Here is a 14,448-nt window from a genome sequence, read left to right as displayed (position 1 = left end):
TGTGTGTATATATATATATATTTAAAAGGCACAAGAAGCTAGTGGTTAGCAGATTGGATACCACAGACTAGCAAGCATTTCATCAACACAGAAGGTTCCACTGGACAGTACAGATCTAGGTACATGACCTTGGACAAGTTCCTTAACCTCTCTGTGCCTCAGTTTTCTTTTATGAAAAATGAGGTTAATATCAGCCCCAAGCCCCTACGGTGGTTGTGAGGATTAGATAGCATAAGGCATATAACACATAACACACAGCACAGGATTAGTGCTCCATAAGTGTCCATTATTGTTGTCTAGGACAAGTGGGGCAGGGTTCAAGTCTCCCCCTCCCCACAGGGAGCCCACCAAGCTGGTACCTGTGATACCCAGAGGCTGGAGAGCGATGGCTGTGGCAGGGTCTCACCTGCTCAGCCCTCAAGCTCTGCCTCGCCCAGAATCAGCAGGCTCCTGGCTCCGTGCCAAGGTCACGGTGTTCCCTCCCCCTCCCCCACCAGGCCTGGGTGCCACTTGTTTCCTGCTGGGGCCGGGCAGGGTTGTGGCAGGGACTGGCGCAGGAAGTGTGGCTACACCATTGTGGGTGCCTGGGGGTTTGGCACTGACCGTGACCTGGGCGTGAGGCCTGCCTGGCCAGCCAGGAGGACAGAAGGAGCAGACAGTGAGGGCTCCCCCTTGCCTTGCCAGTGCCCAGATTCTCAGGGGAGACTGTGCCACCTGGGAGGCACCAGGCATGTTCGCCTGCAGTCCCGGGAAGGAGAGCTCCGCCCCTTTGGCCAGGAGCAGAGATGGAGTCTGGGAACAGCTCTCTTCCTGTTCCCCTCCTTCCTCTCTGCCTGCTCCCTCTCAGCACCTTCACAGCCTCTCGCTCTGCCTGCCCCTTTAGCCTGGGGGCTCCCAGGACTCCACCCACTCCCGCCTTCTTTACTCTCTCTACTCCTATATTTCTCAGTGTTTAGGTGTCAGAGCACCTGGAAGTCATAAGAAATACCATAAACGATCAATGTAATTAACTCCACGATCAGAGCTGGGAACAGTTTTATTAGCAGAAACTATGACGATCGTCTGTATGTGCAAAAGAAAAGGCCTGGCGAAGGGCATACACGAGCAGAATAAGCTGTCAAGTGAAGTGCGGTGGGCTGTTGCCACGTTTCCCGTTAATATGCACTCACGGCTTGTTCGTGTGTTTTATCGCGTGCTAGCGGACAAGTGGTAGCAAGTACCAAAGGTTAGAGACGGATGGATGGGAGCGTAACTCAACACTGAGACCAGTAGTGCGTTCATTGACACATTTCTCCCTTGAAATTGGGACGTGTTTGCAGAGTTAGTGCCTCAGTCCAACAGTGGAAGGCACGCTGAAGTGCGGTTTGTTCTGCACGCTTTCCCTGAGTGATATCGCTCCTCCTTTACTCTGTAACCACCACCTCTGCACTTGACTCTCCCTCCCCCACCAGCCCCTTCTCTCTCCTGAGTGGCTCTTCCTGGGTGTTTCCATCTGCAGATCCATCTTGAGACACTCGACACGCATCATGTCCAAAACGGAGCCATTTCTTGGATCTCTTACATTGGGATCTTGGCATTTGCCCATTTGTCTAAGCCACAGTTGGGAATTCTCTAGGACTTAAATATCCTTTGAATCTATGCTTTCCTCTGGGTACCACCCTTGGTCCTTATAGCCTAGAGCAGAGCCTCCAGTCCTCCCTAATCTGATCCATCCACCACCAAGAAATCTTTCACCAGAGACGATCATTTTAAAAGGCCCATCCTATCATGTCCTAGACCAGGGGTGGGCAACCTTTTTGTGAGTGCGTGCCAAAACCAGCAAAATCTCTGACTCAAAATTCTTCTGCGTGCCAACCCTAATTTTTTGAGAACATGTTACGCCTACTTGATATCTCTTAAGGTGTACGTATGTGAAGAACCTTGAAGAAATAATAAAATTCATTCGAGCGACAAAAACACAGTATATGATGATGAAAAATACATTTATTTTTTAATGTATACATGTACACTGATAGTCCGACAGAAAACTTTATGACTCCGTTTGATATTATCAGTGGGACTTCTGCTGCTGCATCACTGATGACAGAGATTTTACATCAGGTTTATATTTCGTGACCTTAAGAGATATGCAGGAGCTACTACTTTCATCTGTCAGGCTACTCCTATTATGAGACTTAACAAAATTCATCACTGAGAACAAAGATTCACAAGCATATGTGGATGAAACCAAAACACTGGTCGGATCTAGGAAGGCAGGGAGAGTTAAGGCAGAGGCATAGAAATTGCTCTTCCCCTCTCTCGTCAATCCATGTCTATGGTCTTTAAGATAACTTGTGCTGTTGCAAAGTTTTTTAAACAGAAAAAATTTTCTGGAATGGCATTCCAAGTCCTCAGTAGTTCATTTTCGACACTATTGAAATTGCTCTTCCCCTCTCTCGTCAATCCATGTCTATGGTCTTTAAGATAACTTGTTATGTAAAATTATTTATTTATCTAAGATGCACCTACACTGAATTTATCTGAAAAATAAAAAAGTCGATATTAAGAAAAAAATCGTAAATGGAAGATTATAAGAGAGGGTTTCGCGTGCCAGCAAAAGTTACTGGTGTGCCATGTTTGGCACGCGTGCCAGGGGTTGCCCACCCCTGTCCTAGACCTTCTTAAAGACTACGAATATCTCATGGCTAATATGTGGCTTCCACTGTGCCCCACACCTTTGCTGGGATGCCGGTCCCTTTGCCAAGCCTCCATTGAAGCAGACAGAGTAAGAGGGTCTTTGCCAACCCTGGACCTCAGTGCCTAGCATGTGAAGGCACTCAATAGATGCTTCTTGAATGAGTGAAAGAAGCTGGGCTGCTCCAAAGTCTCCAGGGACCACCCCCCCGCCCCCCGCTTACCCATTCAGTACAGCCCAGGCAACCCTCCCCCATATGCACCAGACTTATTCTTCTTAACTCCTCAAAGCCTCAATGTCCTCATCTGTAAAACAGTGATAAAGAAATCACAAGTGCTGGAGTGGCTTAAGGATGAACTTACCTGGTTTGGTAACCTCACTTCTGTACCCGGGAGTTCTGCAACCTTCAGCAAGGCGTAGACAATCCCTCCCCTGTTTTCTTGACTGTAAAATGGGGATAGTGAGTAACTCTTAGGGGTATGGAGAGGCCCACATGAGCTGATGCATGCGATGTACATTGCTGGCATAGAGGCTGGGACAGAGGCTGGCACAGAGAGAGTATTCATTACACTGTAACACTAGCTTATTCCCCATCCACCCCTTCCCACTGTTACTGCTTCCCAGGGCATCCTTCCAAGGTTGCTTTGTGAATATGCAAATACATGCAACAGGTGTCCTTATTTTCTCTCATTTTACCCAAAAGTTTACATGTCCCACACGGGGAGTCAGCAGATTTTTCTCCATAAAAGGCCAGCTAGTAAATAGTTTAGGCTTTCAACAGCAGATGGTTTCTGCGATTCCTCAGCTCTGCCATCACCGAGGGAAAGCAGCCTCTGACAACGCGTGCGGCTGTGTTCCAATTAACTTTATTTGTGGAAACTGAAGTTTGATTTTCTTTTTTTCCTTTATTTAATTTTTATTTTATTTTTTTATTGTTTAAAGTATTACACATAGTAGTACATATATCTCCTTTTTTCCCCCCATTGCCCTTTCCCCAGCCTCCTTAAGTTTGATTTTCATATCACTTTCTCATGTCATGAAATATCCTTCTTCTTCTTTTGATTTTTTTCAACCATTTAAAAATGTACAAAAATGACTGCTGTTTCACTGTCTGTACAAACACAGTGAGAGGGCCAGATCCGGGGCTGTTCTTCCACTTTTCAAAGCATCTCGGAGACCTTCCCTACGATGTAGAGGGGCTGCTGCTTTCTGTTTTGAGGGCGGATGACTCCATCCTGTGGATGTTTGACCAATCCTAGTTGTTTGACCAATCCCCTAGGGCAGGGCACTTCAGTTGCTTCTATTCTTTACAAAATATTATTATTACAAAATAGCGCTGTTATGAATAATCTTGCCCATCCACCATTTTTGACATTTACAAGTGTCTTGGGTCAGATTCCCCTGGAGGTGCAGCTGGGAAATGGATTCTAGTGATTTATTGGGGGAGAGCTAAGGGAGGGGGGAAAGCAGAATGGGTAGGCGGAAGTATCACACAATCTCACTCATATGTGGAATCTAATGAACAAAACAAACAGATGAGCAAACTGGATCCATTAACCAAAGAATTTATATGCATATATGCATAACCCATGGACACAGACAACAGTGTGGTGAAGGCCTGGAGCAGGACTGGGGGTGGGCTAGAAGGGATCAATGGGTGGAGAAAAGGGGGGTATCTGTAATACTTACAACAATAAAGTTAAATTTTAAAAAAAATGGGCAGGTGGGAAGAGCCACGTGAGAATTGGTCCTGGAGAAATCAAGCCAAGGCCTGATTAAGGGTGGAGCATGCAGAGTGGTCCCACCTTGAGGCAAGTGGGTGGGCTTTTGAGCTTCTGGTTCAAGCAGTCATTGGCTTAGTGGTCACGATAGTGGGCGGAGCCTGTCAAGTGACTGCCATCAGCCTAGAGCAGGACTCAGAAGAAGCCAATGGGGACCTGGGCTGGGCACCTGCAGCATCCACCACAGCAGGTTTATCTGCAGCGCAGTCTCAGAGGTGGAACTGGAGGGGCAAAGCATAGGTGCACTGTGCTGTGGGTAGACTTTGCCAAATTGCTGTCCAAAGGGCTGTACCAATTTACATCCTTACCAACAACATCTGAGAGCGCCTGTGTCGGCATCATCTATGATCTCATCAAATTAGTTTATTATTAAACTTTGGGATTTTTGCTAATCGGATGGGTTACAGAATGCCATCTCAGAGCAGTTTCCATTTGCACATCTCTTAGAATGAGAAAGATTGAGCATATTTTCATGCGTTTAGGAAAACTTGTATTTTTTTCTGTGAGGTGTTCATATTCCCTTGCTGATTTTTCCTTTCGGGCTATTTTGGTCTGTCTTTTTTCTTTGTAAGAACTCTTTATATTTAATGGAAATTGGTCTTTTTCTATACATGAGTTGCACATATTTTTCTCATTTTGTCATTTTACTTCGCTTAAGGTGGTTTTGGCCAAACCTAGTGTTTTGATCATAGGGTTGTTTGGACAAGTAGATAATATATTATGTAAAGCACATAGCACGCACCAGGCCACTGCCTGATAGGCACTGCATGGATGTTATCTCCCTTCCCTCCCTTCTCCTCAATTCTGTGCTTTATCTATCTGTGTTCATTATTCTTCCTTAAATATGGCCCATGCTTCCCACCTCCATGCATTTTCTTATGTTATTTTTCTTACCTGGAATGTCTTGCTCCTCACTTTTGACTGTAAAATTCCTAACCATCTCTTGAATGGGTAGTTCAAATGTCAGTCTTTCTTACCTCTGAATTCCTACACCTCTGTTAGCCATCCTAGTCCACCGTGGGTCCTCGTTATTTACACACATTTGCCGTGCATTTCCTGAGCTTCGGTTGTCTTATCTATAAAATGGAGTTGCTGGGAGAAATAGAGATTTATTTTTATTACAAAAGGATGCATGTTTTCTATAAAATATTTTACGGAAAAAATCCCACAGATATAGAAACATACAAAGTTTAGAACAGTAGTTAGACATACACAGGCACCCTCATTCCCCAGAGGCAGCCACTGTCATAGGCCCTTCCAGACCTTTCCAATGCCTGTGTAAATGGTTTTAGTGGGAGAGAGGGAGAAGTTTTCTTAAAACACAAAACTGGAAGCATACTATCCATATTATTCTGCAACTTACTTTTTTTATTCAATAAAATAACACAAATAAGATGATGCATTGAATCAGTGCTCAATGAATGGTAGCTACAACCGTCCTATCCACCTTGCAGTGATTTTTTAAATGTTCTTTTGGCAGCAGAGCACTTACCAAGCAAAATCGCATATGAAAGCTCATTTATAAATGAGATAGGGTGGAGCTGCCAGTGAGGATGAAGGTGGGAGGAGGAGGGCACAGAGCCCCTTACCCATTTGTTTTCCCTTTGCCGTTTGAACACCTGAGAGTGTTGGGCAGGGTGTAGGCACATCACACTTAACTAAGTGACATCATTATGGGGATGTACTGTCCAGGCAAGCTGGTGGTTACCCTGCTGGTCTTCAGCTGGCCCTTAAGGAATTTGAGCTCAGGAATCTTGGGGCCATTAGCGTGGAGTTCCAATGAGAGAAACACGTGACAGCATGTTAAGTGAAAAATCTACAGGTGATGACAATAGTTTAAGAACATATACTTGAGCAAAGGTTGAAAAGAAATATGCAAAATTATTTGCTCTCTTGGAGTGGGGGTGATGAATTCATTTTTTCTCCTTGAATATTGCTGTTATATTATTTTTTCAATAAAACAAATGAAAGGGATAGTCTAAGTTCTGCCCCTGAATCAACCTGTGAATGTGTATATGTTGGGCACCCATGCCACAGGTAACGTGCTAGAAAGGTTGCATTAAGAAGTAGCAGAGGGCCGGCGTGGCTCAGCGGTTGAGCATCAACCTATGAACCAAGAGGTCACGTCAAGGGCACATACCTCACTTGCAGGTTCCCCAGCCCTGGTGGGAGTACATGCGGGAGGCAACCAATTGATGTGTCTCTCTCACGTCGATGTTTCTCTCTCTCTTTCCCCCCCTCCTCCTTCCCTTCCACTCTCTCTAGAAATCAATGGAAGAAATATCCTCAGATGAGGATTTAAAAAAAAAAAAAAGGGAAAGAAAAAGGCAGAGGGCCCTGGCCGGGTGGCTCAGTTGGTTGGAGTGTTGTTCCATACATCAATCCCCAGTCAGGGCATGTAAGGGACTCAACCGATCGATGTCTCTCTCTCTCTCTCTCTCTCTCTCTCTCACTCAATCAATAAAAACATTGAGTGGGGGTAAAGAAAAAAAAAGTGGCAGCGGGTAGGCATAGGACTTGGTTTGGGGGCAGGGGCTGGTCCATAGCGTCTCAAAGACTCAGAATGTTAGAGCTACATGGGATCAGTCTAACACCTTCATTTTGCAGTCAAGGGAACTGAGGCCCAGAGAGGCTGAGTGACTTGCCCAGAATGCCCAGCCACAGCCTGGCTTTTCCACATATGGGTAGGCACTCCCACTGACCTAGCTGGCTGCCCTTAGCGCAGTCCTCTGCCAGGGCACCTTCATTTTCTTGGCAGCTAAAGAGAGAGCACTCTCTGGTGCAGGTGGGGGTGGGCATCCTGAGCAGGGGTTGCACAGTGACACTGCTCTTCGTGCAAACCCCCTGCGCCTCGCTTGTCTCCACAGGAGCCTGAGTGAGCTCAGCCAGCCCCGCCCCTCCCAGCAGCGCGTGGGGCTGTCCCGGACCGTCAGACTTTACCCGGCCACCTCAGCCAATGGCCAGCTGACTTCCAATGCCCTGCCCGCGGGACCAGGCCTTGAGCGGAGGGATGGTGCCCAGCAGGCAGCATATCTGGACCACCTGTCATCCCCCTGGGGTAAGGATGCCTTGTCTTGGGGCCCTAGGAGAGCAGGGCATCTCAATCTTTGGTTTTCTTCTCCCCGTCTTGCTTCTCTCCTCCATTCTCACTGAAGGGCTGAGTTGTCACCTGTCCCTCATCCTCTCAGCCAGTCAACAAACAATTGTCTAGTGCCAGGCCCCGGGGGTCCCAAACCAGCTGATCGGGGCTTTGTCCCTTTGAGACCCTTAGACTTTGGTTGCTTCACCTCTGCCCCATCTGTCACCTGTCCTGCCTGCACTTCCTTCATGTCCGGCTCTGAACCTCACCTCCCTGGCCTGGCCCTTCCAACTCATCCTTCCTACAAACCTCCTGGACCAACCCAACCAGTTGCTTCCTTAGCACCTAGAACTGGTCCTCTGCTTCCCAGAGGAGACAACCGGCGGTCCCTGTGGATTCACGCATCCACACATGCTTGGTCACCGCCCAACAAGCCTTCCCTGTGTGCCTGGACGTGCTCCCATTCCCCAGAGCAGCGACTCCAACTGCTCCCACTTTCCCAGGTCCCAACCCTTAGGCACCTGGACATGCCAGCGCCTCCAGGAGAGCGCCTGCTTCCTCCCTTCCTGCCCCGCCACCAGCACAGTGCCCCCTTCACCTCAACCCCTGACCGTGCTGTCTTCATTTCTTTTTTGTTCCATTTTGAAAATTGAGGTATAATTCACATAACGTTACATTTTAAAGTGTACACATCAGTGGCTTTCCGTATATCCCCCAGGCTCCACTGATCTACTTTCTATCTCTAGAGAATTGCACGTCCTGGACATTGCATATGAATGGAATTATACGAAACGTGGCCTTTCATGTCTGGCTCTTTCAGTTAGTATAATGATTTCAAGATGACCTCCTTTCTTGTCATCTTGAAAAGGGGCTGTCCCTCGTCTTGTCTAAGGCACACACGCCTCCTTTCTTTTTTTGTTGTTGTTCTTTTGTTTTTAAAACCTTTATTGTTGAAAGTATTACATATGTCCCCCCTCCCCCATTGACCTCTTCTAGCCCTCCTCCACCCCCACCCCAGGCCTTCACCATCCTATTGTCTGTGTCCATGGGTCACACCTCCTTTCTTGAGTGCTGTGGAAAGCCAGGCCATCACAGGTCCTCCCCTTGCCCCCTCTGTCCTCCCCTTCAGCCTGTACCTCTCCTAGCCTGTACCTTTCCTGGCAGTTTATACACACAGATTTATTTCTCCACTTTTCTCTGGCTTCCTCTCCCTCCTCTCCCATCAGCCAAGCTTCTTGGACCGGTGACCACATAGACTTTTCACACTTTCCCTCCTCAACCCCTCTGCCTTGCCGCTTCCCTCTCTGGGCTCCCCACACCAAATGAGCCCCCCTCCTTTGAATGTCCACTGCTACCACCCCTAACTGAAGCAACCTCAGCTCACACCACTGCGTGACATCCCCCCGGTCACCTGCCTCCCCTCCACCTGCACACCAGCTGGGAGGACATTCGTCCCCCACATTTCCTCTTCCATCTCTTACTGGAATTTTCAGTGACTTCCTACTACCCACCAAATAAAGTACCAATCCTTGTTCTGGCAACCAGTCCCCCCCCCCCCCCCCCCACCTCCCCCAAACCTGTCTCTAATCGTTCTTTCAGGCTTTATCTTCCTCCACTTCTCCTAGAAAACTGCACTCCGGCGGGTCTAAGCTACATTCTGTTCTCTGCCCTTTGCTTCAAAGCCCAGCAGCACCACTTGCAACCCAACCTTCTCTGAGCCTGTTTCCTTCCCTGAGAATTGGAAATATTAGCTTGGATGTAGGAACACAGCCAATATTCAACCATTCTAATCTACAAAGTGGCATCTAATGGTTCAACCTAAAATAAGACTCAAGAGCATTGAGAGTAAAGTGCATAAAGCATGAGCTTATTGGCTGCACATTGACGTCCCTCAATAAATGCTGGTCTGGGGGCTTCTCACAGGTGTCACCCTGCCCCAACGATGGGGCCTTGTATCCAGTGGGTACTTAGCAAATGCCCTTGGGATGGACTCACCCCTGGTCCCGGGGCCTTTCCAACCAGCCTCTGGAGGTCACAGCTGTGCCTCTCAGCCCTGCCCCCTGGACCCAAGCCCTCTCTCTGCAGGGCTGAACCTCACGGAGAAAATCAAGAAGATCAAGATCATCTTCACTCCTACCATCTGCAAGCAGACCTGTGCCTATGGGCACTGTGCCAACAGCTGCGAGCGTGGCGACACCACCACCCTGTACAGCCAGGGCGGTCATGGGCATGACCCCAAGTCTGGCTTCCGCATCTGTGAGTCCCTTCTGCCCTTAGACGACAGTTCCTGGCTGGCCCTGTCTCCCAGGTTATTGGGGGGTCGAAAAAAGGCATGAAGGGGCACTTTAAAAGGGCCAGGGCTGGTTCTTATCTCCCCTTCTTCACCCCCGGGGCCTCCTGGAAAGTCCCTGCATTCCAGGCGACGCCGTGCCCATTTGGAGCACGACTGCGCCCTGCTTCTGTTGTCACCCACTGCGGCAAGGGGGTGCTGCTCTGTTCTTCCACCGCCGGTCACCTTGAGGTCCATGTTGTAGATTTCTGCCAGATCCCCTGCCTGAATGGAGGCCGCTGCATCGGCAGGGACGAGTGCTGGTGCCCCTCCAACTCCACCGGGAAGTTCTGTCACTTGCCTGTCCCAAAGCTGGACAGGGAGCTTGCGGAGAAAGGCTCCCACCACAGGGCCCTGCTGGAGGGCCCCTTGAGGCAGTCCACCTTCACCTTGCCGCTCTCCAACCAGCTGGGTGAGTGCAGGGCAGGGATGTGGGGCTGGGCGCACTGGGTTACCCGGGAGGGTGGGTGTGGGCATTGTGTAGGAGGGAACAGGCCTCCAGGCCTTTCTTCACAGTCAAACCTCCCTCCTTCTCCTCCACCCTCAGGCCTCAGTCTTATTCCCTAAACTGCTCTTTGCCCTCCCATCTGAATTCAGCAATGTAGTTGCCCTTACCCCATACTGGGTGCTATGCATGAGACAAAAGAGTATGAGGTCAAGGTCCTGCCTTCAAGGAACCCATGAACCTGGATAACAGAGGAGGATGGACAGGAGAGAGAGAGCATTATAGAACACTTCATTTCCCCTGCCTTCCATCACTAGGTGCCAAACTAAGGTACAAAAATATAGGAGGTCAGGGATGGAGAGCCCCCTAAGCCCAGGGTGTTCAGGGAAGGCTGCATGGAGGAGGTGGACTTCGATTAGGCCTTAAACAATGGGTACCTTTGGTTACTCAGAGAGGAGGGGAGGGGTCCTTCTGCGGAGGGACTGGCATGAGCGAAGGCACAGAGGTGGGACCACGTGGGCTCAGTGCGCTGGAGCTCAGGGGTGCACAGGATCATGGGGAAGGTGGAGTCAGGAAGGTAGCTTAGACATTGATAACCAAGGTCCTTCATGGAAAGGCAAGGCGTGAAGGAGTTTGTCCTTCATCCTGTCCTCCCTCACTGGGGAATTGTGCTGAGGTTTGAGTAGAGATTGAAGAAATGAGGGAGGATTGGGGGGCCACTCACGGCCAGGGGCCCGCCTGGCCCAGGGCTAGAGGACACTCTTCAGAGGGTGGGGCCCTGTTTCCCCGACTCTGACCCCAGCCCCTGTGCCCAGCCTCTGTGAACCCCTCCTTGGTGAAGGTGCACATTCACCACCCGCCCGAGGCCTCCGTGCAGGTGCACCAGGTGGCGCGGGTGCGGGGCGAGGCCGAGGAGGCCCCGGAGGAGAACAGCGTGGAGACCAGACCTGTGCCCCGGCTCCCTGCCAGCCCTGGCCACGGTCACTGGGACAGCAACAGCATCCCCACTCGGCATGGAGAGGCCCCTCGGCCACTGCCCCCGGCGGCACCCAGGCCCCAGGGGCTTCTGGGCCGGTGTTACCTGAGCAGCGTGAACGGCCAGGTGAGAAAGCCCTGGAAGCTTCCAGAACAGTGGTTGCCCCTGCCCCCACTCTGCTCCTTCTCCTTCTCTCTCCTCCTCATTCTTATGGAACATAAGTGTCTGCAGGGTCTCCCATTCCCCACGTGAGAAAACTAGGCCTACAATTGCTGAGCGCAGACCGCTGGCCTCCTACCTGGGCTCCACGAGGCACCTGTTAGTGCACGCAGAGCAGGGCACCAGTGTCCTTGGCCCCCGTAAATCCTGGGCTCTCCTGGAGCTGAGCCCAGGGTCTCCTGGTGCAAGGACAGTGGGGCCATTAAATCTGGCAAGAGTTTGGTATTCAGCTGAGAGTGGGGTCACAGAGATGAGGAATTAGCAAATGCAGGTTAAACCCCAAAGCCTTGGGGGTACAATGATGAGAGACACCTCACACCCATCTGGAAGCGACCACAGTCAGTGATGGAAAATCCGATGAGCTTTTCTGAGCCCAGGCACCTAAGGACAGGAGCTAAGCCAGACCCAGGAAGGTTTTTCTTGGGGTTGCAGTTTGGTGTTTCCAGAAATCCCTCCTGATTTTAGGGGACTGGAGAAGGCCGGCAGTAACCAAGGGATAGGGACTCTGAGTCCCCAGCCCTCCCTGGCCCCTCAGCTTGTGGTGTCCCTGAGCCTGGGCCATCCCCGTGGGGAAGGTTGGCACCGTGGGTGACCCTGGAGTTGGACAGAGGAAAGCCCATCCTTTGGGGTCCCCCATCTAAGGGCTGAGGCATGGAAGGAGGCCGTTTGCTGACCTCATAGAGAAGAGCTTATCCTGCCTGGGGTGTGTCCACCCCTCAAGTTTAGGGTCTGCTGAGTGGACTGCAGGTTTGTCAGCTTCTGTTTGGAACATCAGTTGACTCTCTCCTACCCTCCCTGGGGTGGGGGTACCCTCCGGCAAGGTGTGGGGGGAGGGAACACTTGTCTCAGGCTTCCCTGGGACATCTCTGTGCACATGGGGAGGGAAGAGGTGACGTGTGCCATGGCCTTTTTTCCAGTGTGCCAACCCCCTGCTGGAGCTGACTACCCAAGAGGACTGCTGTGGCAGTGTGGGGGCCTTCTGGGGGGTGACCCTGTGTGCCCCCTGCCCGCCCAGACCAGGTGAGTGCTGGGTGCCAGGGTCCAGGGTTGTGTGGGAAGCTCTCCCAGGGCCTGGCCTCTGCTTTACCCGCCCCCCTCTCCTACCCGGGTCTCAGAAGCCAGGCGGGTAGAACACACGGATAGACCAGGCAGCCTTTCCAGATCTGCTTCGAGGCTGCCTCTGGCTGGTGGCCGAGGCTGTTGAGGGCTCAGACAGCTCAGCCCCTCTGCCCAGCGCAGCCTGGCCTGCCTGCTCCATCTGAGTGTCTGGGAAGGTTCCTCCCTCTTGCCAGTGTTCTTGCTCGGATTTTAGGGGTCCCATCCCATGCTGGGCCCTCTTCTACCCTTGCACCCCTTTCCGTATACCTCCTGCCCAGGTACCAGGGGCCCAGAGGTCTTGATTTGGTGACTTAATGTCTCCCTTGTTCTCTCCCCGGAGGGGCCCCCAGGCCTTCTCTCACCTCCTGTTTTCTGCCTCCAGTCTTTGAATCAGGAATTGGGTGTGTGTCCCAGAATGTCTTCAGCCTTGGGTATGGAAAATCCAGTTCCCTGCCCTCTTTTGGATAGTGGAAAAACCTAACATATTTTTATGCATTTATTCATTCATTCACTCACTCACTCAGCAAATACTCGCTGGGTACCCCGTGCGTGCCAAGCTCTGAGAATTCGGGAGTGAGCAAAACGCTGCTCTCACGGGCATTGATCTTGCCATCGGGAGGCTGTGTCACGGTGCCTGTGCCTTGAGCATGGCTTCTGCCCGCGCAGCCTGTCTGCCCCTCCAGGCCTCCCTCCTGGGCCTGGTCCCGGTCCTGTCAGCAATCGACTCAGTGAGTTGGCTTTGTGGGGGGCCTGGACTGGAGCCCAAAGGTGGGAGGGGCAGGGCTGTCCTTAACTTCAGACCCGGCTTTGGAGCAGTGACCATATTTTCCTAACTAAAAATAAGCATGACGGTTTCACCGGGTAATAGACTTTTTGGTGAAGCACCAAAAGGTTGTATCCAGCTCCCAGGCTTGAACACCCAGCACATACCTGGTGTCAGTCCCAGCTCTGCCTGCCGACCTCTCTCTGCTCTGTCTCTGATCTGCAAAGGCAGGCAGGCAGTCACAGTGCCAGCCTCGCAGGGCTGCCGGGGAGAGTATAGGAGATGATGCCTGTGCTTAGTGTTCGGTCCATAAATGGAAGCTGTTAATAGTATTATTAGAAAGATCTCTCCAAAAAGGGAAAAGGGAATGGACCCACTGCCTCACCGGGAGGAGTGCCGCCAAGCTACTCAGCATCTCCCCCTGCAGGCCAACGATGTTTCTGCCACTTTTCTTTTTTCCCTTGTTTTTCCTTTTTCCTTCTGGTCCAGCTGACCCTTGAGATGTCCATATCCCACATTCCACTCAGTCAACAATTGGTCAGTTTACAGTGTGCCCTTTAAAGTGTGACCGTGGAGAATTCCACAAAAGCAGTGCCCATCCTGTCTCCAAGCCTACAGTCGAGTGGGGGAAGGGAGGAGGGGGCGAAGACAGGTAATGGGCATCAGAAAGAGAGAAAGAGTGCTAGTGCAGAGACTAGGCAGTGCCAGATGCAGTGGGAACGGACAGCAGAACCAGAGCCTGGTAGGTCCTGCAGCACCTTTGTGCAAATTAGAGAAAGGTCCGCCTTCCATTGGTCCAAAGCAGTCTGTATAAACATACAGATCTAGGATGCCAATGATCCCTTTAATGTGGTGTTTTGTGCAGAGCACAGCCTGCACATCTGTACACTGTGGGTGTAGGAAGTCTTAGCTCAAACTGGGAAAGTGAATCAGGGAAAGCTTCTGAGAGGAGGTGACATTCAGGATGAGATCCGAAGGTTTATCAGAGTAACCCAGTCAGAGACATGGGGGGCTGCTTACCGAGCCGAGGAAATTGCATATGCAGGTGAGCAACATTTCCTGGAGCGCAGCACACCCAAGGCTG

The 14,448-nt window shown here is 50.8% G+C and overlaps 1 protein-coding gene across 1 annotated transcript in view; it reads left to right on the top strand.

The window, feature by feature from the left end:
- The window catches only part of LTBP2 (latent transforming growth factor beta binding protein 2), a 99,765-nt gene that overhangs the window by 41,447 nt on the left and 43,870 nt on the right, over positions 1–14,448 (top strand). Inside the window, exons 5-9 of the mRNA XM_014531165.1 lie at positions 7,323–7,513; positions 9,620–9,790; positions 10,069–10,275; positions 11,124–11,410; positions 12,421–12,523. Coding sequence (XP_014386651.1) covers positions 7,323–7,513; positions 9,620–9,790; positions 10,069–10,275; positions 11,124–11,410; positions 12,421–12,523 — 959 coding nt within the window. The remainder of the gene's footprint in view (positions 1–7,322; positions 7,514–9,619; positions 9,791–10,068; positions 10,276–11,123; positions 11,411–12,420; positions 12,524–14,448) is intronic.

The sequence above is a fragment of the Myotis brandtii genome, unplaced genomic scaffold, assembly GCF_000412655.1.
Source record: "Myotis brandtii unplaced genomic scaffold, ASM41265v1 scaffold793, whole genome shotgun sequence".
NCBI lineage: Eukaryota > Metazoa > Chordata > Mammalia > Chiroptera > Vespertilionidae > Myotis > Myotis brandtii.
This window is presented reverse-complemented; position numbering and strand designations above follow the sequence as displayed.